The sequence below is a fragment of the Histomonas meleagridis genome (assembly GCF_020186115.1).
Source record: "Histomonas meleagridis strain 2922-C6/04-10x chromosome Unknown contig_10, whole genome shotgun sequence".
Classification (NCBI taxonomy): domain Eukaryota; phylum Parabasalia; order Tritrichomonadida; family Dientamoebidae; genus Histomonas; species Histomonas meleagridis.
In genome coordinates, this window is record NW_027150747.1 from 70,423 (window position 1) to 92,147 (window position 21,725).

Sequence of the window (21,725 nt, forward strand, 5' to 3'; positions counted from 1 at the left end):
ATACATACAAATTTTTTCCAAATCTTTAATTGGCTGGATGAAACAAAGCGACACAGGCAATTCAAACCCGAATATACCACCACCTAACCCACAGCAAAACGGAAATCCACAACCTCCACCAGGATATCCTCCTTATCCCGGATATTATCCTTATCCATACCAATATCCTCCCCAACCAAATAATCAAAATCAATCTAATCAACAAAATGCACCACCTCCTCCATACGGGTACCCATATCCTCCTCCACCTCCACAAAATAATCAAAAACAACCTAATCAACCAAACCAACAAAATCAACAAACTCCACCTCCTCCTCCATACGGATACCAATATCCTTACCCCTATCCACCACCACCTCCAAATGGATCAAATGGACAACCAAATGGTTATCCATATCCTCCTTTTCCATACCCGCCACCATATGGTTATCCCTATCCTTATCCACCACCGCAGCCACAGCAAGCTCAGCAAGCTCCTCCACAAGATAATAAATTTGATTGGGAAAAGAATAGATTTGCAAATTCACAACCACAGCAACCACAACAATCTACATCACAGCAAAACGCACCCAGCAAGCCACCACCTGTCTTTGACTGGGAGAAACGTCAGCTCGGTATTATTCCGAATGATGAACCGCCAGCCAAAATTGAAATTGATTGGAACTATAAGCCCGATTATGTGATTGACGAACCCATCAAAGAAGTTGAGCGTGATCCAGAAGTCTCTGCTATTTGCACATCACGATTATTTGATCCATCACAATTTCCAGATTTGCCCGATTCATTCTTCAAACTTTCGGCCTCCGAAACGATGTCCTTACTTCAGCAGCAACAGCGCAACAAGACTTTCCAAAAACGATCAAATGCACCAACACGCGATACTGCGCGCGTCAAGTTCCAATTTGGCAACACGTGTGTCTCCGACCTCACTGTCACAGCCTCGTTCCATGTCGAGGAGCCAACGAAAGCACTTTATGACTTTTTGAGCGATTTCGTATTTGCTGATGGATCACAGTTTTACCTTAAAACGTTAATACCACCAAAGGCAATTGCGTCGACACTGAATCAGAGGCTAAAGGACTTTAAGTTGCAGGGCAAAGTCATTGTACAAGTCGGAATTAAACATTTCACTGGACTGAAACAGAACGTCGAAGAGATATATAACGCACAAAGAGAAGAAATAGCAAAGAAAGTGAAGGAACTCGAGGAAAAGGAAAAGGAAAAAGAAAAAGAAATACAGGAAAATGAATAAATGGTTTAAATAATTCGAATTTTTTGCGAAATATTAAATACATTTAAACTTAAATATTTGCGCAAATAATTTCTCATTTTATTGATATAAAATGCATAAATGCATTGGCTTAAAAGCAAATTATTAAATTTTTATTATTTTATTCAAATTAATGTTTTAATCAATTTGCAATATTAAAATTTAATCATCTACATCAGAAGTTTTACCATAAACAAATTCATATCTCTATAAACACAATTCACATTATTATTATTCGAATATGTATATTGAATAAATGAAATGAACTAAAAAACAAATTTTTAAATATTATAATATTTGCTTATTGTTTCTTTTTTAGTCATAATTTATATATTACATAAAAACAATTTTTATTCATTAATTGGAAACAATTCCAAAATATTGTTTATGCCTGTGGTATCCAAAGAACAATAGCTCCGATCAGCGCTATAGTTACAAGGGCTTTTGGAGAAATTGGGTTTACAAACTCATTGATAAGCTGTGCAATGAATTTAACTGTCTGTTTTGTTTTGGATACAAATAATTGTGGCTCTTGGAGACAGAATTGCATACTCTTACAATAAGATCTTTGGAAGGGTGGTGACTTGTCATTAATTTCATTACATTTATTTGCTTCAAACTCATATTTACATTTTTCTCTTTTTTCATTATCCTTTTGGTAAATCTCTTCCATTTCTTTATTAACATCATGTGAAATAGATATGATAGATATTACAAGTACATAGAAAACAATCAACGTATAAATTATTTTGGAGATTAATTGGAAGTATAAATGAAATTTTGTTACTCTTGAAAGTTGTACTTGCGGCTTTGGTGTTGTTCCACGGGTTGATCTGGAATACGGAATTGGCGATTGGCCGCTGTTTCTTACAACAATTGATTTTTCGGCTTCCAAAACTATGCGAACAAACATAGTCAATTTTAAAAAAATAAAAAATTCTCTTTAAAAAAAGAATACCAATATTTGAAAGTTTAGCTTAGATAGCCATGCAGCAGCTATTCATTTTTTCTGCTTCACGTGCAAACATCTTTGATTGTTCAGATAAATTTTCACTTTTTTCTGCAAGTTCTGAGAGCTTTTCACCACGACCAATAGCCTTTTCTAAGTTAGTGATCATAATTTCTTTGGCTTCATCAAGATTAGATTGGATTTGAAGCAATTTGTCAGCATTCTTTGGTTCTTGATATTGAACAATACCACGTTTTATAACTTCTGACTTACCACCAGGATACCTGCCGGAGCATTGGTCGAATTCTCCCATGATTTCTCTGAGAATTGAGAATACAACTCTGCTTGGATAATCTTCACTTACAACAGCAATTGCGGCTGCTTCGCCTTTACGGTACATATGAAACATCAATTGTTTTTCTTTTGCAGACATGAAAGTTTGTGTATTTTTAGATGTGGCTAATTGACTTGAAGCAAAATCAGCAAGTTCTATAGCATTCTTACGATACATAAAACCAATATCACTGAAATCCTTTCCGCTATCAATTAATGTAGCATTACCATTGCTTTGGCGATAGATGTAAAGTGCATAGATTTTCATTATCAGATATGTCATAACCACTCTATCGTCGAATAAAAACTGCCCAATTTCTGTCAATTTCAAGTGAACGATTGAATCCAGCACAATCGGCCAAATTTTAGAAAAGCATTTTTTGGAGACCGTTAACATGAAAAAACAGAAATTATCAAATTCTTGAATTTACCCAACCAAAAGAACTTGAGGAGAAGTAGGTGTTAAGCTATCAAAATTTGAATTTTGTACTAAAATTATGTTGAAGCTATTTTACGAATTAAAAAAAAAAAATTAATTTTTTTGGGGGATTTAGTCCTTAGAGTGTGAGTGTTCCCTTTCCGATTTCATCTGCCTTTTCATTACCAACGAGTTTGCGAAGAATTTCTAAAGCAAAAATTGTAGCTGTTCCTGGGCCACGTGATGTAATAATGTTTCCATCAACATAAACTCTATCCTCGACTTTCGTGCCACCAAATTCAGTGATTTTATCATCACATCCTGGATATCCACATCCTGTTTTTCCTTTCATTATTCCACAAGCTTCTGCTAATACGTAGCCTGGTGCAGCACAAATTGCAGCAACGACCTTTCCTGCTGCTAAATGAGCTTGAATTGCCTCAACAACTTTTGCGTTTTTAGCAAGATTCTTTGTTCCTGGCATACCTCCTGGGCAAATGATTGCATCATATATATTTTTAGCAATATCATCAAGTTTGGCATCGCATTTGAGAACAATACCATGAGCACCTTTAATTGAAAGATCGTTATGTCCAACTGATGCTAATGTCACTTCAATACCAGCACGACGAAGGAAGTCAATTGGTGTAATTGCTTCAACTTCTTCGAATCCTGGAGCAATGAGTATAACAGCTTTCATTTTATGTGAAATGACAGAATAAAAAGATTCATGTCACTTTTTGAGACATGTCATATAAAAAAGAAGCTGAGCATGCAAAGCGAAGAAGAAGGCGATGATATATTTGAAGTTGAAAAGATCATAAGTCATAAAACTATTGATGGTGTGACATACTTTCAAATTAGATGGAAAGGGTATCCACCTGAAGAAGATACATTCGAACCTATTGAAAATCTTAATTGTCCAGATGTTATTCGCCAATACTATAAGAGTATATCAAGCACTAACAAAGATAAGCCAAGTACGAAAAAAGAAAGAAAAGAAAAACCTCAAGAAATTAAACCCAATTCAGATTCTTCCCAAAAAAGAATAAAAGAAATAGAAAAACCTCGTAAAGAGAGCAAACCAGAAAGGGGGCGTGATCGAAAAAGGAAAAAAGAAAAACCTCAAGAAATTATTCCAAAAAAAGAAAGACCTAATAGCAAAGAAACCATTAAAAAGAAACCAGAAAAACCCGCACACATAGAGCCTTTCAAGCCGTATCGTACAGTTGTTGTTCCCCAACAAAACTTCCAAATTGAATCAGATGATAAACAGCATATACAATTTCAAGACCATCCATTCCCAGAGCCTCCTCCCACTCAGCCCAATAGTAGTCGTCAAATGGCTGTAAAACGTGAAGACCGTAATCCTATGATTATTATCAAACCAGAGAAAAAGCTCAAAAAAGCCAAGTCAAAAGATCAGCTAAAGATTCTTCGTAGTGTTAATGCAAACTTCCGTATGAATTTCACATTAGCTCCATTACATGAATTTGAAGTATCACCGAAATCAGAAATCACCAAAAACAACATGATGATTGCTGCTGAGAAGACGACAACTCTTTTGGATTCATTTGTGATCAGGCGGATTATAAGAGTCATTAACAAGGATGGGAAAATTCTTGTCGAATGTGAAATTCCAGATCAGTCTGAAACGGTTGTGATACCATTGTCGTATGCGCAGTTTTTGTTTCCAAATGATCTCAACTCATTTCTTGTTGAACAATAATAAATGTTAGTTTTGTTTTAATTTTTTGTATTTAAAAGAAATTCAAATGATAATATGAATTTGATGAAATCATTTGTTTCATATTTGATAATTTTAAATAATAATAATAATAATAATAATAATAATAATAATAATAATAATAATAATAATAATAATAATAATAATAATAATAATAATAATAATAATAATAATAATAATAATAATAATAATAATAATAATAATAATAATAATAATAATAATAATAATAATAATAATAAACACGAAGTGCTAATTGATCAAACTTTTATCAAAAACTATCAGTACAATAATTCAAAAATATAAATGTTCCTTTCATGAAATTAAGTGAAATGCTTTTTAATGAATTAACTTATATAGAATTTAATGTATGACGCACATTATTGAATATTATCATTAATATTTAAGCAAAAAAATAGTATTATTTACTTTTATTAATAATATTTAAACACGGAAAGTCGTTTTATATATAATTAGATTGTTTGTAAAATTCGGAATGTGCGAACTCTATTTTTTTATAAGCGTCTTTTTTCGTTACGTTCTCAAAGCATATTGGGACGTAATCTGCCTTTTCTATAAAGTAATCGTATATATTATTTATCAAAGTTCCCTTTTTATTTTCGGGTAATTTATTTAACTTTCTATCGAGCGCTTGTTTATTCCAATCGTATTGATACGTCTTAAAGTTATATCTCTTTTTAATTGTTGTTGCGTTACACACCAAAGAAGACGAAATGCATAACGTCATATCTTCTCCTTGAGCCAAAGAGTACGGCCTCAGTCTTGCCGCAACTTTTGCGTGCATTGGTCTGTACATTAAAGGGACAGAAATATGATCTTTTTCATCACATTTCGATTTCGTTTTCATTCCATAAACTTTGGAAGATATTTCGGTATAACTTTTACCATTAGTACCAATTAATTTATTTTTATTCTTAATTTCATCAACAAAATATCGTTGATGATTTATGTCTTTCGGTGTTTGATCATCATCCCATCGCATTACAAAGTCGACGGGGAAAAATGATGAAACATAAACAGGAAACAAAAACAATGGACTCCAATTGTAACCCCAAATATGATACACTGGCCGCGATGATTTTTTGCGTATTAATGATAAGTCTAATGTGATTCGATTTTCACATTGGACAATGCAATAAAATTCGGGCAATAATGTTTGCTTTTCGAAGTTTTCGATGAAATTATAAATATATTTGCGCTTAAATTGTGGTAATAATAACGCTATTGTCGGATTCGGTGGATCATTAATGTTTGGACACATTCGATATTGTGGAATTTGTGGATTTGTAATATAATCATAATTCGATGACGACTTAATTCCATCAAATGGATAATATACAATTCGAATTGCAGAATTGCGTGAACTGATTAATGAAAGAGATAAAAGTGGCGGAATTGAAAAATACGTTGAATTAGTATAATACAAAAGTTCGCGAACTAATGTTGATCGAATGATTGCAATCCCAATTCCAACTTTAACGCCTTTGTATGTGGTTTGACCACCAAAAAGAATATCATAATCATTGTGACAGAATTGTGAAATAGCATCTTCAAGCCACGCCGTGGATGGCATGCTATTGACGTATGAGGTGTTGACATAAAAGATATAATCTGGCATGTTAAGGGTATAAAGAGAGGCAATTAACGGTAAATAACCTGCGTCTGGAAAATCGGAATAAATGACTTGCTGAGTGAAGTTGTCCTTTGGTGTTGAAGAATTATGAATGGTTAAAAAATTGCTTTGAAGATTGACAACATTGTCATCAAAATCTTCATAGGATTCAACATTGATAGGGTCACCCATGTCAACTGTGATGGATAAAGAGCATCTGGGATATTTTTCAGTGCAATAGAATATTTTATGATCTCTGATGCGGAGTCGAAAAATCTTTTGAACTGGTATTTGCAAGTAAAGAGCCGAAATGACAGGAAATCCAATAAAAAAACATCGTGCAAAAAATGAAATTCTGTTTTTTGCTTTGGTTGATGCAAAAAGCATCATGTTCAGACAACGGTTAAAACGGTTATGTTATAACTTGAAGTTATTACAAACTGTATAAAATGAAACCAGAGCAGTATGCTGATTTGATCTATACATATATTGTATTTACATTTTTTCTTAGTTCTTAAATTTGAAAAGTACTTAATAAAATCATTTGTATCAAATGGGTAATATTATTTTAGATAATTTTATCCAAAAATATTTATAAAAAATCATTGTCTCTTTTTCATCTTCTTTTGTTTTTGAAACAATAAAATGAAATTTCCTACTCATTTCTAGTATTTTATTTTCGCAAGAGTTAAAAATTATTTATTGAAGCCTAATTGCTTTTTTGCCACATATAATTAGAAAATATCGTATCGTTTTTTTAACCATTTTCGAGGCATGTGCAAATTTTCATCATCCATTTGCACTGCATAGTTTGTATTCTTAATATGAACTATCATAATTATCGATGATTATATATATAATTTGAGTTTTGGCAGAGGGAACAAAACACAATAATTATTTTCGATAATAAAACGCAATAATTATTTTCGATAATAAAACACAATAATTATTTTTGATAATAAAACACAATAATTATTTTCGATAATAAAACGCAATAATTATTTTCGATAATAAAACGCAATAATTATTTTCGATAATAAAACACAATAATTATTTTCGATAATAAAACACAATAATTATTTTTGATAATAAAACACAATAATTATTTTCGATAATAAAACACAATAATTATTTTCGATAATAAAACGCAATAATTATTTTCGATAATAAAACGCAATAATTATTTTCGATAATAAAACACAATAATTATTTTCGATAACAAAACACAATAATTATTTTCGATAATAAAACACAATAATTATTTTCGATAACAAAACACAATAATTATTTTCGATAACAAAACACAATAATTATTTTCGATAATAAAATGTCCGCACACCATTGAACATATTCCATTTCACATAATAACAACCAAAATGCAACAAAATCATTTAAATCTATTTTATTACTGACATAATATAAAACACAAAAACAAATATATATTTGATAGGTTTCACTTGTCGTTATCGCTTTGATGTATTGGCTGCTGTATTCTTTTTGTAATTTTCGGTAATTCGGAGTCTATCGAGAAACTTTTAGAGAATGTCAAATCCTGGAAAGTTATCTCGTCGAGTACGTCCTCGAGGTTACTTTTCGCTCTATGTTTCATTTTCTTCATCAGTTCCTTATTTGTTTGCGACAATTTCTTTACGTCGACAGAAGGAAATTGTAATATATCTTCATCGAGTTCTTCAGTGTTTACGCTATCTTCGGTACCTTCTGTAGCTGCTTTAATGTCTTCTAATATATCGTCGTCGTCCTTCGTTTTCCATGTGTATCTTTGCTCGAAATATTCGGTACTTAACTTTCCGCTAATTTCGGGAACAAAAGGAGGTGGCAATGAATCAATGTCATCCCAATCAATGACAGAGAACCATGGATGCTTCATTATCTCGTCAATTCCTTTAGCTCCAAGTCGTTTAGTTGGATCGGATTGGAGTAACCCTTTTAATAATGAGATAAGTTCGGAACTTAAATCATTTTCATATAACGTCCAATCAATTTGATTGGCTAAAACAGCTGAAAATGTTTCAACTTCTGTGTTGTGATGAAATGGTGGAATTCCAATGACTAATTCAAAAATGACAATGCCTAACGACCAATAATCAGCTGTGCAATCATGTGGCTGTGATAATATTATTTCAGGTGGTAAATAATCGGGCGTCCCAACAACTGAGACATTATCATTAGTAATGGGTTGCGTTATGTTGGAATCATCATCCATACATCGATCTGCTGTACCAAATAAACTTAAACCAAAGTCTGTAAGTTTAAGTTTACCTTGATCTGTAATTAATATGTTGTCTGGTTTTAGATCTCGATGAACTATTCCTAAATCATGAAGACATTGTAAAGCTTTAACTATTTGTACAGTATAAATACGAGCATTTTCTTCATCTAAACATCCAATCTTATTAAGTAAGGAATAAAGATCTCCACCTGGAAGATATTCCATCACTAAATAAAGATTATGGACTCCAATAATTGAATAATCTATGTGTTAGTTGTAAATTTAAAAAGCCCATTAAAAAAATTTCATTGAAATTTGATATGTGTCACTTTTTTAAAAAGTGGCGCACATCAAACTATTGAAATTTCTTTTGATGAGCTAAAAAAAACATACAGAAATTAACTATGTAGGGATTATCGTTCTGCAATAAAATATCTTTCTCTGTGATAAGCCTCTGGAGTTGATTCTTTTGTGCAAGTGATGCCCTTGAAGTAACTTTGATTGCATAGATATCTCCCGTTTTCTTCTTAATGGCAAGAAAAACTCGAGCATAAGCACCACTTGAAATAGCTTTAACAAACTCAAAATCAGCAATCGATACTTGCAATGAGATTGAAGATGCCTCATTACCTGTGACGCGTGTAGATTGAAGTTCATTTGTAGCATTTGTTAAAGATGAACATGCATGTAACTTTTGGATTGTGAGTTCTTTAGCTTTGGTAAGCATAGATTCTGCATTTTGATCTGGTGGAATTTGAATTGTTTTAAGTGATTTGTTAGTAAAAGCAATTACATCTGCATCTCGAGCTGATGATGTACTTGCTTTACGCACTTTTTCGAGAAGAAGAACAAGGTGAAACATTGGGAGATATGTCCCAACACATTTATCTTCATCTCCTGGCCATGTATGATTTAAGAAATTATTTCTGATAGAATTTTCAAGTTTTGTAATTCGATCATCAACGGTCATTATCTTGCATTCTGACTCATAGGCACGCATACATGAATTGGAATGTGATTCAATCAAAGATAATGGTACATATTCTTCGCAAATTCTGCATAAAACAAGCATGTCTTCAACTCTAGGTGTTGGCTTGGGTATCTCATCAACAGGATGCTGAGGTGCTGCTGGTAAAACGCATTCAATGATTGAAAAAACTCGAGATAATGCTATCGACGAAGATAATACTTTTTGACATAACTTTTTAATGTTTGTTGGCAACTTTTCGCTTTCTATAAAAGCTCTTAGAGATGGAATTGCATTTTTAGCTTGTTGGAAAATACATCCAAAATTTGTTAAGAGAAGACTTTCTACTAAATACTGAATATAATCAAGTGAACTTGACTTTGTACCTGCTATTAATTTATTTAGAGTTGATTGAACATCTTCTAATATTGTTCTTTGAGCTTTTAAAAAAATGTATGTTTTCGAATAAGTTCCAACTCCAACTTGGCTGAACCCTAATATTTCGTCTTGCTTAATAGAATGACCATCACCAATTAGATTTGTTAGAGTTGAAGCGAACAAAGACATTGCGATCGAGTAACGTAAAACCGACAAAGCAAAAGTTCTATCGTACCATTCAAAAATCGATCACGACCAAGAAAACGTTGGAAAAAAGTTGTATTTTATACAACACATCACTCATTCATCCGTCAATTAAGAGAATAAATATTCAGTATTAAAATGTCTTCTAAATTAATATAGTAATCAAATTTATTCGTTCAATATTAGAACTGAATTAGATCCAAGAGAATGTGGACTTTTTACGATCAAAACCTTCACAAAAGTAATTTCATAGAAAAGATGTTTTAGAATACATTAGAATTTTAACTGATTCATTATTTCTTCTGCATAATGATGAGCCATATATTTGGCATAATTTCTTCAAATTGAAACGAATAATCGTTTTTTGAATTGATTTGAATTGAAATAATGGTTTCTCAAAAACTACTTGTTACTGAAATCATTCAAAATAACTCCCCAAAAGATGACATAAGCAAAAAATGAAAATTTAAAACTCATTGCACAATCTTATTACATGAATTTGTTTCTTTCACTAGACAACAACGAAAATCTTGAGACACAAATAGGTTTTTTTTTTTTTTTTAAAGATGAAAAGATTCTTTTCAAAAGATCAAATAAAAATTGATATTTTACGTTTATTTAATTATTTTATTGTATTTATTAACTAGCAAATTTGGTTCCTTTCCACAATTTCAATTTTTCGCTTGATTATTGTTTCAATTTCATTTTGGATTTCTGTTTTGACTCAATTTGGCAATATAATGTCGTTCATATCAACAAATGCTTCAATCAATTTAGATAACCCTCAAATATTATTTTGAAATATCGTATATCAAATTTGATATATTTTTTAATGAATCTCATTTTTATCATATAATTTCTTAAGAAACTATTATTTTTAAAGAGGAAAAGCATGCTTGTTACATGTAACTCCGAAAAAAAAGTAACTGTTGGCATTTGACAAAATTAAGTATTCAATCCAGTTCTGGGGGATCCCGTTTTATAAATTGAACAAAATTTGTGGCCGTTTAATAATACCAATGCTTGGTGAAAACCAGAACTTAACTTCTTCTGGGGGTGAAATTCTTCAAAAGTCTGTTTTCAAAAAATTACTTATTTCACTAGAACAAACCATTTTTAATTTCTTTAGTGAAAATCTTGAAGCATCAGTTCAACAAACTATGAAGTTATATGATTTGGAGAACCAATTTTCATTTTATTTCGTCATAGGCAATTTAATTTATTATGGATTTATATCAAAAAATAATTCATTTGATACATACATAAAATACCTAAAAGCAATTCAAACAAAAGAAGATGAAATGATCAAAAATAAGAGCAAAATATTTGAAGCTTTTTCTCAATGTATGCTTCAAATAGGAACACTTGAATCATATTATTTAATTGAAAAAATGATAGATCTAAATTTAATTAATGAAAATATTATTAAAAATATTGATTCGTTATATTTTGCTCATCGCAAACAAATAAAAAAAGATTCTTTTTTGTGGAAATGTATTTTGAATAGGTATTCTTATTTTGAAGAAACTTCAAAAAATAATTGGGAACTTCATAAGAAATTAATTGAAGAAGGACATAATCCAAATGAAATTGCGAAAATAATTCGAAATGATGAAATCGAAAAACTTCAAGAAATATCATCACAAAATGATTTTAATTTTAATCAGGCAATACGACCATCAGTTTATGAAAGAAGTTCATTTGTTAATAATTGGGTTCCATTAATTGAATATGCAGCATTTTTTGGATCAGTTAAATGTTTTAAATATTTACTTATGAATGGCTCTAACATAAATAATACAGGCAAATATGCAGTTGCAGGTGGAAATGAAGAAATTATTCATTTATGTGAACAAAATCATTCATCATTTGAAGGTGCATATGAAGCAGCAATTAAATTCCATAGGAATGCTATTTTTTATTATATTTACGAAAAGAAATTAGAATTATTTGACAAAAATGCAAAACAAAATTCACAGTCTTTAGGAAATATAATTCAATCAAATGATAATCAACTAATGTTTCCATTAAATATACATGGAGTTAAGTATAGAGAAAATAATCAAAATCATCCATTTTTTACATTAAATGATAATCAACAAAAAATATGTCAAACCATTAATGATTTAGGTTGTTATTGTATTATGTATGGAAATTATGAAATACTTTCATTTTTAGAAGATGAAGGTATTGAAGGAAGTGATTTTCTAATAAATAAATCCGCATCAGTTGGTAACTTATATCTTGTTAAATATTTTATCAAAGATAATCAATTTCCAAAAGATATTTTAATTTTTTCATCAAAATCAGGAAATGTTGAACTTGTCAAATACATCATTGAACAAAAAGTAATTGATATTAATAATAAAGATATGCGTTTGATTAATTTAGTATATATATAAATAATTTCAAATTTTAAATTAATATTTGGAAATCACTTATAATATTTTGGACAGCACTTATGTCAGCATCTAATTTTAATAACATAGAAATAGTTAAATTACTTCTTGAACAAGAAGGAATTGATATTAATGCTAAAAATTTTTATTTGTTTTATTTAATATTAATATTAATAATTTGATATTATAAAATAATATTTGGTAATTATTTAAATTATTTAATACAGCACTTATTTGTGCATCTATAAATGGTAATGCAGATATAGTTAAATTACTTCTTGAACAAGAAGGAATTGATATTAACGCTAAAGATATTTATTTGTTTTATTTAATATTTATTTTAATAACTTGGTATTTCATAATAATATTTGGAAAAAATTTTATATTATTTAAAACAGCACTTATGTGGGCATCTGAAAATGATCATACAGAAGTAGTTAAATTACATCTTGAACAAAAAGGAATTGATATTAATGCTAAAGATATTTAATTTATTTATTTAATATTTATTTTAATAATTTCAAATTTTATCTTAATATTTGAAAATTATTTTATTTATTTCAAACAGCAATTATAAAAGCAATCAAACATGGTCACCTTGAAATTGTTAAATTACTTCTTAGTCAAAAAGATATTGATATTAATGTTAAAGATATTTTTTTGTACTATTTAATATCAGTTTTGGTAATATAGGGTTATAAGATAATATTTGGAAATTATTTATATTATTTAGAACAGCATTTATGTTAGCATCTCAATGTGGTAAGACAGAAGTAGCTCAATTACTAATTGAACGAAAAGGAATTAATACCAATACTAAACAAGTTGTTTATTTTTGCTTTTTATAATTTTAAAATAACATTTGATGTTTTTCCAAATTTTTTAGAAGAGCAAATCATTTTAACAAGAATAAGATATTGATCATATTATGATTTATGACAAATAATCATCCAAAATGACTAAAATATAAAAGGGTTAATATGGGTTGGATCCTCAAAAAGTGCTTTCGCATAATGCTGAAATTTTTCATAAAAAAATACAAATATTACTCAGGAAATCTTTTGAACGAATATTCACACAAAATTTTTACTTTTATCTTTATAAGAATAGATAAATATATTCGAAACAAAACACAAATAAAAATTTTTTATTTTAATTTTCAATTCAAATAAAATTATTTTTTTACACTTTCACATGCATCTTCATCAGTTTTATTCTCTATTTTAAATCAAAGAATCAATGATGGCCATTGTTGAACATCTCAGCAACCTTCCCCTTTGGAAGTTGTTTATTCTCTCTTCTTGGCTTTTAACTGGTGGAACAAATGTTTTCTCAGGAACATTTGGATCGCCTTTCCAATATGGCAAAAACAACGTCGCCAAACCTTTGTTCTGACTGGATCTTGCGACGTGGTAAGGATGAGCCTCAACAGATGACTCTGGGTTAACACCAATGGATAATAATACTTCGGCCGCTTCTGCATTTCCATAATATGCAGCGTATGACAAAGCTGACCAGCCGCCGTGATCCAATACGTTCACGTCATGCATGTTTAAGCCTATGATCATACATATTAATGGATTTCCATTTGATGCAGCTTCATGTAATGGTGAATATCCTCCAGTATCAAATGTTTTATTCTTCTTGGAGATGCAGATTGCATGTAATACATCTTGAACGTTGCCTGATTTAATGGCAGCATCTAAAGGTGGTGCATTTAATGCAACAAAATCAAAGTCTTGATACTTCTTAGTGATGAAAGCTTCGCGTTCTTCTTTGGTTGAGTTAGGTGTGATCTTTAAGTTTGGATCTAAGTTGGATTCCAAGACGACGTTAGCATTGTCATTGCCGATCTTATCAAAAAGTTGTATCGTATAGTTATCTAAACGGTCGAGTGTGAGCGAACGAACTTTTGAGACGGAGGACGTTAAGCTACGGTGTACCCCGGAACAATGTATACAAATACAAATTCCCCAATTAATACAACACCATGAAGGATTAGGTGCACCACAATCGGCACAAACAGTATTACATTGTTTGGTAAATGCCATTTGAGAAGTATCTTGTTCTATAGTAGATTGTGATGTTTCATCAGAATGATCGAGAAGATATTGAATGTTGTTTTGAATAACATTCATCCATTCCAGCATATCCCATTCAGACATAGCTTGAAGAGTATAATTTTTCTCTTGTGATATTATCATGAAACAATTTCTTCGTTCTGGATCTTTGATGGATTTAACTGAAGTTAAAAGAAGATTTAGAACGCCTTTGGGTCGATCACTATCTTCTGCTCCGTGATAATATGAAAGTGAATGATTATGCAATACAAAATATCTTCGTTGCCAAGCTTTGCGAATGCCACTAGCTTTCTTCCAAAGATACCCTTCATGTTCGAGAGCAGGGGTAGATGTAAATTTAAGTTTTAGACGCTTCCAAAAAAGTATGAAATATCCTTCAAGAGATTTGGAAGATCGCTCAGTTTTCTCTTCGAACTGCTTCACTTCAGATGAAGAAGTTGGAAGAGATAATTGGATTTCATGGAAAAGATCCTTGGATGAATCAAATTCAAATGTACATTCTCGATATGTAACACCTGAAAGATTTATAAATGCTAAAAACTATGTGTAAGAATTAAAACATACGGTTGCAGTAAGTTCGGGAAGTTTTTTACGATCAACTAAATCGAGACATCGATGAAATTGAAATCCACTATAAACAGCTTGCCAATGCGTTGTAATTAGCTTGCCTTCTTTCTCTTCAAATTCCATTGGAGCTTTCTTTGGATTGATTGAAACGAATTGTTCAAGTGCTTTTGAATATGTATCAAAATCATGAAATGCCTTTTTTCCATATTCTTCTGCTCTCCCAATTTCGTTTTTCACAAAGTTCTTCAAAGGCGTTATAATATTAGCTTCAATTTGATCATAATGTGATTGAAGAGAATTTTTGAATGATAACAGCAAACCCGAAATTGAACGCAAGGCAGGATCTACTTGGAATTCCTTATAGTTTCCAAAAGTTCCGGCAAGTTTTTCCATACAAGAACAAAGTTGATGTCCACAATCTGCATATTGACTAAATGTTTTTTGTGTTACAAGAACATGTTCTTTCAGGTCAAGGATTTCATGAAGTCTCTGCTTAAGATCATGGTTGTGTAATGGCGATAGGTTCAGGAACTGAAGGTTGTCTTCCATTTTTAGTTCAAACTGAAATTTTCTGTTGACAGTTGGGAGTTAGGATGCGGCTAAACAATTCAAAAAAGGCCGGCAAAAAACACCTTCACAGAAACCACTCAATTATATCTAAACGTATCTAAAGCGAAAATAAAATTTTTTTGCTGAAATTGCTTAATTAAATAAATAAATCTCAAAAAACCAAATAGGAAATTTTATTTAGGTTGCGAATGGCCTAGGCTAAATGAAAAAAAACAATAATATCAAACCAAAAAATAATCAATTTCTTTTGCAAGTATGATATGAGTATCTTACATACTGAAAATCGCAACATGAATATTTGAAAATGGCACAAATCCTATCTTACTTGTCTTTTAGGATGAAGTATTACAACTAATGTTTTCCAAATCTTATTTTAAAACTCATTTTTTTAAAACAAAGAAATGTTTGTGGCATTTAGCACCAATGCCTTTTGTTTAACAAGGATTATATAAGAAAAAATTAGTTTCAACATCTCAATGTTGAAAACTGTGGTAAACACTTTTGTGTAAATCACTGATTTATTAACATGGCTTATCACGAAAGGTATCCCTAAAAACCTTTAAATTATTTTGGTCACCATAGATCGAAAATGTTACTGTTTCGAAATACGATTTCATGTTTTGCTCAACCAAATATTTTTTGAAACAATTCGAAATTTTTTTAGGATTATTATGGAATGCTCCACAACCAAATGCGCCTAAAATGATATGCTCAACGTTGTTCTCAATGCAACATTTAAGAATTGTTTGGATACGAGAATCATTAGTTTCATCAATATTAATACCTTTTCGAACGCTAAGACAATCAACAGCGGCAGATGTAATAAATGATGCTAAAATTGGTTTGTCCAAAAGAGTAAAATCATTTTTCTTCCAAATTGGTACATTTGGACTGAAAATTAAGTAATTGGATGCTTCACCTTTGGTATTCTGTCTGTTGTATTCATAAAATTCATGTTTTTGTATTAAGGAATAATATAAAGAAGAACATCTGCAAATTGATTCTTCTTGTGCACGTGCATTTGTCGCAAAAAGTCCACCAGGATGTATGGAATTACCAAAATTTAAAGCACATACATTGGATTTGTTCTCTTGTTGAACAAGCCTATAACAAGCATCAACTGTCGATTCATTATGAATTGATATTAAGCCTTGTTTATTTCCTGGTGTAAAGTCTGAGTTATCGTAAGCATAGTTGTAGTCAGGTGGATATGATTTTGTATTAGCTAAACTTAAATCTAATTCTTCTTTAATTGATATTTTTTCTTTCTTTGAGTTTATATAATATCCTTTCAAACACGTATCAATGATGTTCTTGGTTTCTGGGTTTGGTGATCTTAATACTGCTGGATTTGTGATGGGAATAAATTCCATTTACAATCACAATTCCTGGGCCTTACATAAAAAGTGCTAAAGAAATTTTTTGTTTAAAAAATACCAACACATCATTAACATAACCCACGTCTATGCTGTTGCATTATTCATAGAGAAAATATTTCGTAATTTTCTTTAATAAATTTTTTTTCGATTTAATTTTGTAATTTCGCAATATTCCTATTTTTCGCTCACTTCACTAAGAAGAATGCTAACATGAAAAAATCTTTTTTCTCGATTTTCTTTGCATATTTTGATTAATTCATATTTTTGTGACTGAATATATGTTAAAATTTCTATTTGCTTACAAACTATATAAAAATAAATGATTTATCTAAAAATTTGTTGTCAGTCCACAGGTTTTTCACAGCAGTCTATTTTTATTCTAAATTTTCATTTTCTTTTTTTCTTTTAATCAATATTGCGATCATTATACTTATTGCTACCACAGCAATAACACCGCACACCACACAACCAGCAATCAATGCTGTATTACTTTCTTTTTCTTCATCATTTATATTTGTTTCATAAAATCCGACTCTATTACCTTCAGTTATAACATTTTTCGCTTTAACTTCAGTGAAAGTCACACCCATTTTAACTTTAAAGCTACTATTGTTATTTAATGGTATGTAAACATTATTAACTATTCTTATATTATTTGCTACATCTATGTAAAATGAACCTCTATAATCGAATGCATTATAACATTTTTTATCATTATGAATAATATTATTTCTAAATGTAACATTTTCTACCGATGCAATCCATGCAATTAAACCATATGTATTTGAGAAAGTATTATTTTCGAATAAAATATTCCTTAAAATCGGATATCGCGTTTGTAAAGCAGAAGGATCCACTTTACTGTAAGTAGCAATTTCAATATCACGCGCAAATTTCTGGTCGGGACTTTTCGCGTTATTTTCATTACATTGATAAAATGTACAATTACTAATTCGAACATTATTTACACCATAACCTTCGCACCAAGAATTTAAAGTGAATCCAGTTAGTATTTTAATTGCGCCTTGATCGATATTATAAAAATGCGAGTTTTCTATTGTTACATCATCTCCTTGTATTAGAATACCTCTACAAGTTGTATTATGGAATGAACAATTTCGTACAATTAAATTATGTGAATAAAATGCTTGATTAAATGTTATAAAACCATCATCGATATCACCAGGAATTGTAGTATTTAATATTACTTCATATATTCCATTCGATTGATCGATAACTTTTCGATCAGTAATTTTTGTAATAATATTTGTAGGTGAAAAATCTTCATAACGTAATTCAATTGTTTGACCAACTGCAATTAAATGTAAATAATTTCCTGAAATAGTTTTTAATGAATTCGATGAATATTTTGTTAAGTAAAGTGTATTATCATGGAAATTTAAACAATCATCAGTACCAAATGAGAATTCACAATTTTCCATTAAGAAATATCCTTTCGATCCATAACAATGACAATGATCTGCTGTGCATGTAATATGTCTTTTAGTTTTATCTTTAGGTTTAACAATGTTAACATTATCAAAATGCCAATATTGTTGTGAACCTGTAACAGAAAATGCATGACCGGAACATGAATAAACATTAATATTTCTTAATGTTAAATGTGTATTCGAATCAAAACTAAAACATCCGTATTGATAATAACTATGTTGAAGTCTAAGGTATTGATTAACAAGGAAATAAGTATAATCATAAATTCGAATCGAATTCGGTGATAACCATTCAAATCTTGTATTCGAATTAAGTTTTCGTTTTAAATTTTCGGATTTAATTTTATTGTTCGAAGTCTTAACTATTGGTGGTACCCAAGATGCATTTATATTTAATATTTCTAAATGTTCAACATTAATATCTTTAAGTGGATATTCATCATATTCAACAAATTCAAGATCAAAGGTATTTGAAGTCTTCGCTAATACTTTAACAAGACTTGCAAGTGGGTTTCGATCCCAATTCCAATCGGCATTTAAATTTTGGATAAGAAGTTGATTACATCTTTTAACACTAATTCTTGCTGAACCTGATTTTGTTAAATCGGCATCGAAAATGATTGTTGCACCAGAACCATCGATTGTAAAATTATTTAATTCTGAAATTGATATTGTTGTAGTTGTAAATGATTTATAGATACCTTTGTTAATGATAAGTTTTGTTACATTAATTGTTTTACAATAATTTATCGCTTCATTAATTATATCACTTGCATTTTCAATGTTTTCATTTAACCCAAAATCAGCAGCGTTAATTATCTTCGTATTATTTTCATCATTCTGTGGTAGTTTAACTTCAAATTCAGTGGCACCTTTTGGTAATGTTTCTTCATCAATTCCATCATAATATTCATAAGGTTCTGATACATGTGAGTAAATAATTTCCGAAACTTTCGTTAATTCGAATGATGAAATTGTTCCCTTTAAACCTGATGAAATAGTCACATAAATAGAATAAACTTTTGCTCGTTCATCAGTAAAAAATGAATATGTTGAAGTAGTCTTTGTTCCAATCGTTAAGAAATATGATCCATAATCTTCTTCATCAGTTAAAAATGTTCTATTTCTAATAAAAATATGAACATTTGAACTAGACTCAGTTTGCAAATCATATGTTAATGTTAAATTATATTCCATATTACATTCAAGTAATGAATCAATTCTTAAAAACGTAGTTGTTGATGTTAAATCAATGGTTGATATATCAACAGATGTGCGATCATTGTTAAATGTAGCAATGCTGGGATTTTGAACTATAGATTCAGGAAATCCTGTTAAAACTTTTGCTGATTTAGATATACGATATAGAAGTCCTGCATTTGATTGATAAAAATCTGTTCCTGAAAATTTGGTCAAATCGAAATTTAATGGAAGCTTAATTATATTACTAAAGAAATTGGAAAAGGAAATTGATGACTCAGAGGATTCAATTGCATCAATTTTACATTGATAACAAAATGATGAAATATTAATATCTAAAATCGTTGACGATTGAATCGTGATGAAAGAAAGCCAACAATTGGAATTAAGTATAAGATGTGGTCGATTTATGAATGTTATGGATGGTATTTTAATGTATCCATTGATAAAAAGTATGCCTTCAACTTTAAAATTGTTGATAGATGAGTTATTCGAAGAGGAAAATACATGGCCTTTTTCAGTAATTTCGATTTCTGGCGTTTTAATGATTGATCCTTTTTCAAAATAAAGATCGCCTGAACATGATATTTTGTTAGATTGAAGTGTAGAATTAGATGTAATTCGAAGTGTTGAGTTTTGATTGACTGTTATCGAGGGTGAATTTAATAATGTATTAGATATGGAAACATAAGCAGTAGAAATTGTAATTGAGTTTGCCGTTATTAAATTTGTGAGAATAATTCTTGAAAGTTTAGAACTTTGGCCTTCAATTGAAAGAGCTCCTGCACAATTTAATTCTTCATCCATAAAAATAGTACAAGATGATAATGGATCAGACGAATTAAAATCAATACTTATTGTACAATCACCATTTGGTTGAACATTATTCAGTACTTGACAATCTGTTAAATTGCTTGAAAAACATGCAATTAATAGTATTGCAAAAATCATGTGGGGATGGTTTTGTTGGAATAGCTATTCAATAGATGCTTTAAAACCCACAAATTTCAATTTGTTCAAAAAGTTTACAATTGACTTTGTTTACAGTTGGGTTCGAGAATAGGTGGTGACACTCATAAAAAAATGAAAATATCTTGTCAAAAAAATAGTTTTTGATATAAAATAATCCCTATACGGTAGAGATAATAAATTTAAATTATCAAAGGAATTTATTTTTAAAATAATAAAATTTAAATCTATAAAAAAATCATGATTTCATGCAATTTTAGCATAAAAATTATGCCATTTGTTATAATTTTTGGAGGAGAATAAAGTGAGCCTAGTCACGCCCAATGGAGATGTGTAGTTATGAAGAGATATAATTGTTATGTTGAAGATACAAAAATACCAAATGATGTACCGACACAATGTTCCATTTTTTTGGAATATTTTCAATTTATTCAATATCTTTAATCTATAATTAGAGTATCTTTTAAAAGCTGATGGCTAATTTTTAGATATTTTTCAAAATAGTTTCCTGTGCAATCCCCAAAGGCAAAAACGGTTTATTTACCATTTTTACCCATAATTTTCAATACATTATAATCGTCACTAATAATTGTCTCCTTTTTTTGATGTCATCTTCCCCTTCTTGTACTTTTAAAACACAGAACAGGCGAAAGATTTTGAAAATGGCTAAAACATTAGAGAAGTAAAAAAATCCAAAATGTATTTAAGAAAGTATGTTTGAATTTTGATATGAAACCGTAAATCCTGAGCGACCGTTAATGGAATGAAGAAGGTTCACCCATTGCTTAATTTATTCATATGTAACCCAAAAAAAGTTTGTGTTGTGTCAGAATTTGAAGTATCACCACCTATGTTTGTCCCAAGGGTTTTGAACTGAGCTTTATGTCCGAGCTCACATTTTAATTCAGATTTAATTTGTTTATTTGGAACAATCCATCCACACGTTTTACTTAATGAACTAATTATTTAACATAATATAACTT

The 21,725-nt window shown here is 30.1% G+C and overlaps 9 protein-coding genes across 9 annotated transcripts; 2 read left to right on the forward strand and 7 right to left on the reverse strand.

Annotated features, from left to right (window-relative positions):
• Window positions 1-37: 37 nt before the first annotated feature.
• GO595_000390 (uncharacterized protein) lies at window positions 38-1,252 on the forward strand (the record flags this gene model as incomplete). Its single annotated transcript, XM_067916967.1, has 1 exon — window positions 38-1,252. One exon carries the CDS (start codon window positions 38-40, stop codon window positions 1,250-1,252), a length of 1,215 nt encoding a protein of 404 aa, XP_067779378.1.
• Window positions 1,253-2,247: 995 nt separating this feature from the next.
• GO595_000391 (putative Synaptobrevin like YKT6) lies at window positions 2,248-2,835 on the reverse strand (the record flags this gene model as incomplete). Its single annotated transcript, XM_067916978.1, has 1 exon — window positions 2,248-2,835. One exon carries the CDS (start codon window positions 2,833-2,835, stop codon window positions 2,248-2,250), a length of 588 nt encoding a protein of 195 aa, XP_067779379.1.
• Window positions 2,836-3,109: 274 nt separating this feature from the next.
• On the reverse strand, window positions 3,110-3,670 carry GO595_000392 (DJ-1 family protein; the record flags this gene model as incomplete). Its single annotated transcript, XM_067916989.1, has 1 exon — window positions 3,110-3,670. One exon carries the CDS (start codon window positions 3,668-3,670, stop codon window positions 3,110-3,112), a length of 561 nt encoding a protein of 186 aa, XP_067779380.1.
• A 72-nt stretch (window positions 3,671-3,742) lies between these two features.
• On the forward strand, window positions 3,743-4,699 carry GO595_000393 (M-phase phosphoprotein 8; the record flags this gene model as incomplete). Its single annotated transcript, XM_067917000.1, has 1 exon — window positions 3,743-4,699. One exon carries the CDS (start codon window positions 3,743-3,745, stop codon window positions 4,697-4,699), a length of 957 nt encoding a protein of 318 aa, XP_067779381.1.
• A 478-nt stretch (window positions 4,700-5,177) lies between these two features.
• Window positions 5,178-6,737, reverse strand: GO595_000394 (uncharacterized protein; the record flags this gene model as incomplete). Its single annotated transcript, XM_067917011.1, has 1 exon — window positions 5,178-6,737. One exon carries the CDS (start codon window positions 6,735-6,737, stop codon window positions 5,178-5,180), a length of 1,560 nt encoding a protein of 519 aa, XP_067779382.1.
• A 1,063-nt stretch (window positions 6,738-7,800) lies between these two features.
• GO595_000395 (AGC family protein kinase) lies at window positions 7,801-8,802 on the reverse strand (the record flags this gene model as incomplete). Its single annotated transcript, XM_067917022.1, has 1 exon — window positions 7,801-8,802. One exon carries the CDS (start codon window positions 8,800-8,802, stop codon window positions 7,801-7,803), a length of 1,002 nt encoding a protein of 333 aa, XP_067779383.1.
• A 130-nt stretch (window positions 8,803-8,932) lies between these two features.
• GO595_000396 (AGC family protein kinase) lies at window positions 8,933-10,111 on the reverse strand (the record flags this gene model as incomplete). The annotated part of the gene is made up of 1 exon (XM_067917033.1): window positions 8,933-10,111. The coding sequence occupies one exon, from the start codon at window positions 10,109-10,111 to the stop codon at window positions 8,933-8,935; it is 1,179 nt and encodes a 392-aa protein (XP_067779384.1).
• A 3,637-nt stretch (window positions 10,112-13,748) lies between these two features.
• GO595_000397 (ARF GAP-like zinc finger-containing protein) lies at window positions 13,749-15,722 on the reverse strand (the record flags this gene model as incomplete). Its single annotated transcript, XM_067917044.1, has 2 exons — window positions 13,749-15,121; window positions 15,239-15,722. The coding sequence occupies 2 exons, from the start codon at window positions 15,720-15,722 to the stop codon at window positions 13,749-13,751; spliced, it is 1,857 nt and encodes a 618-aa protein (XP_067779385.1).
• A 542-nt stretch (window positions 15,723-16,264) lies between these two features.
• On the reverse strand, window positions 16,265-17,116 carry GO595_000398 (TIGR02452 family protein; the record flags this gene model as incomplete). Its single annotated transcript, XM_067917055.1, has 1 exon — window positions 16,265-17,116. One exon carries the CDS (start codon window positions 17,114-17,116, stop codon window positions 16,265-16,267), a length of 852 nt encoding a protein of 283 aa, XP_067779386.1.
• Window positions 17,117-21,725: the final 4,609 nt, after the last annotated feature.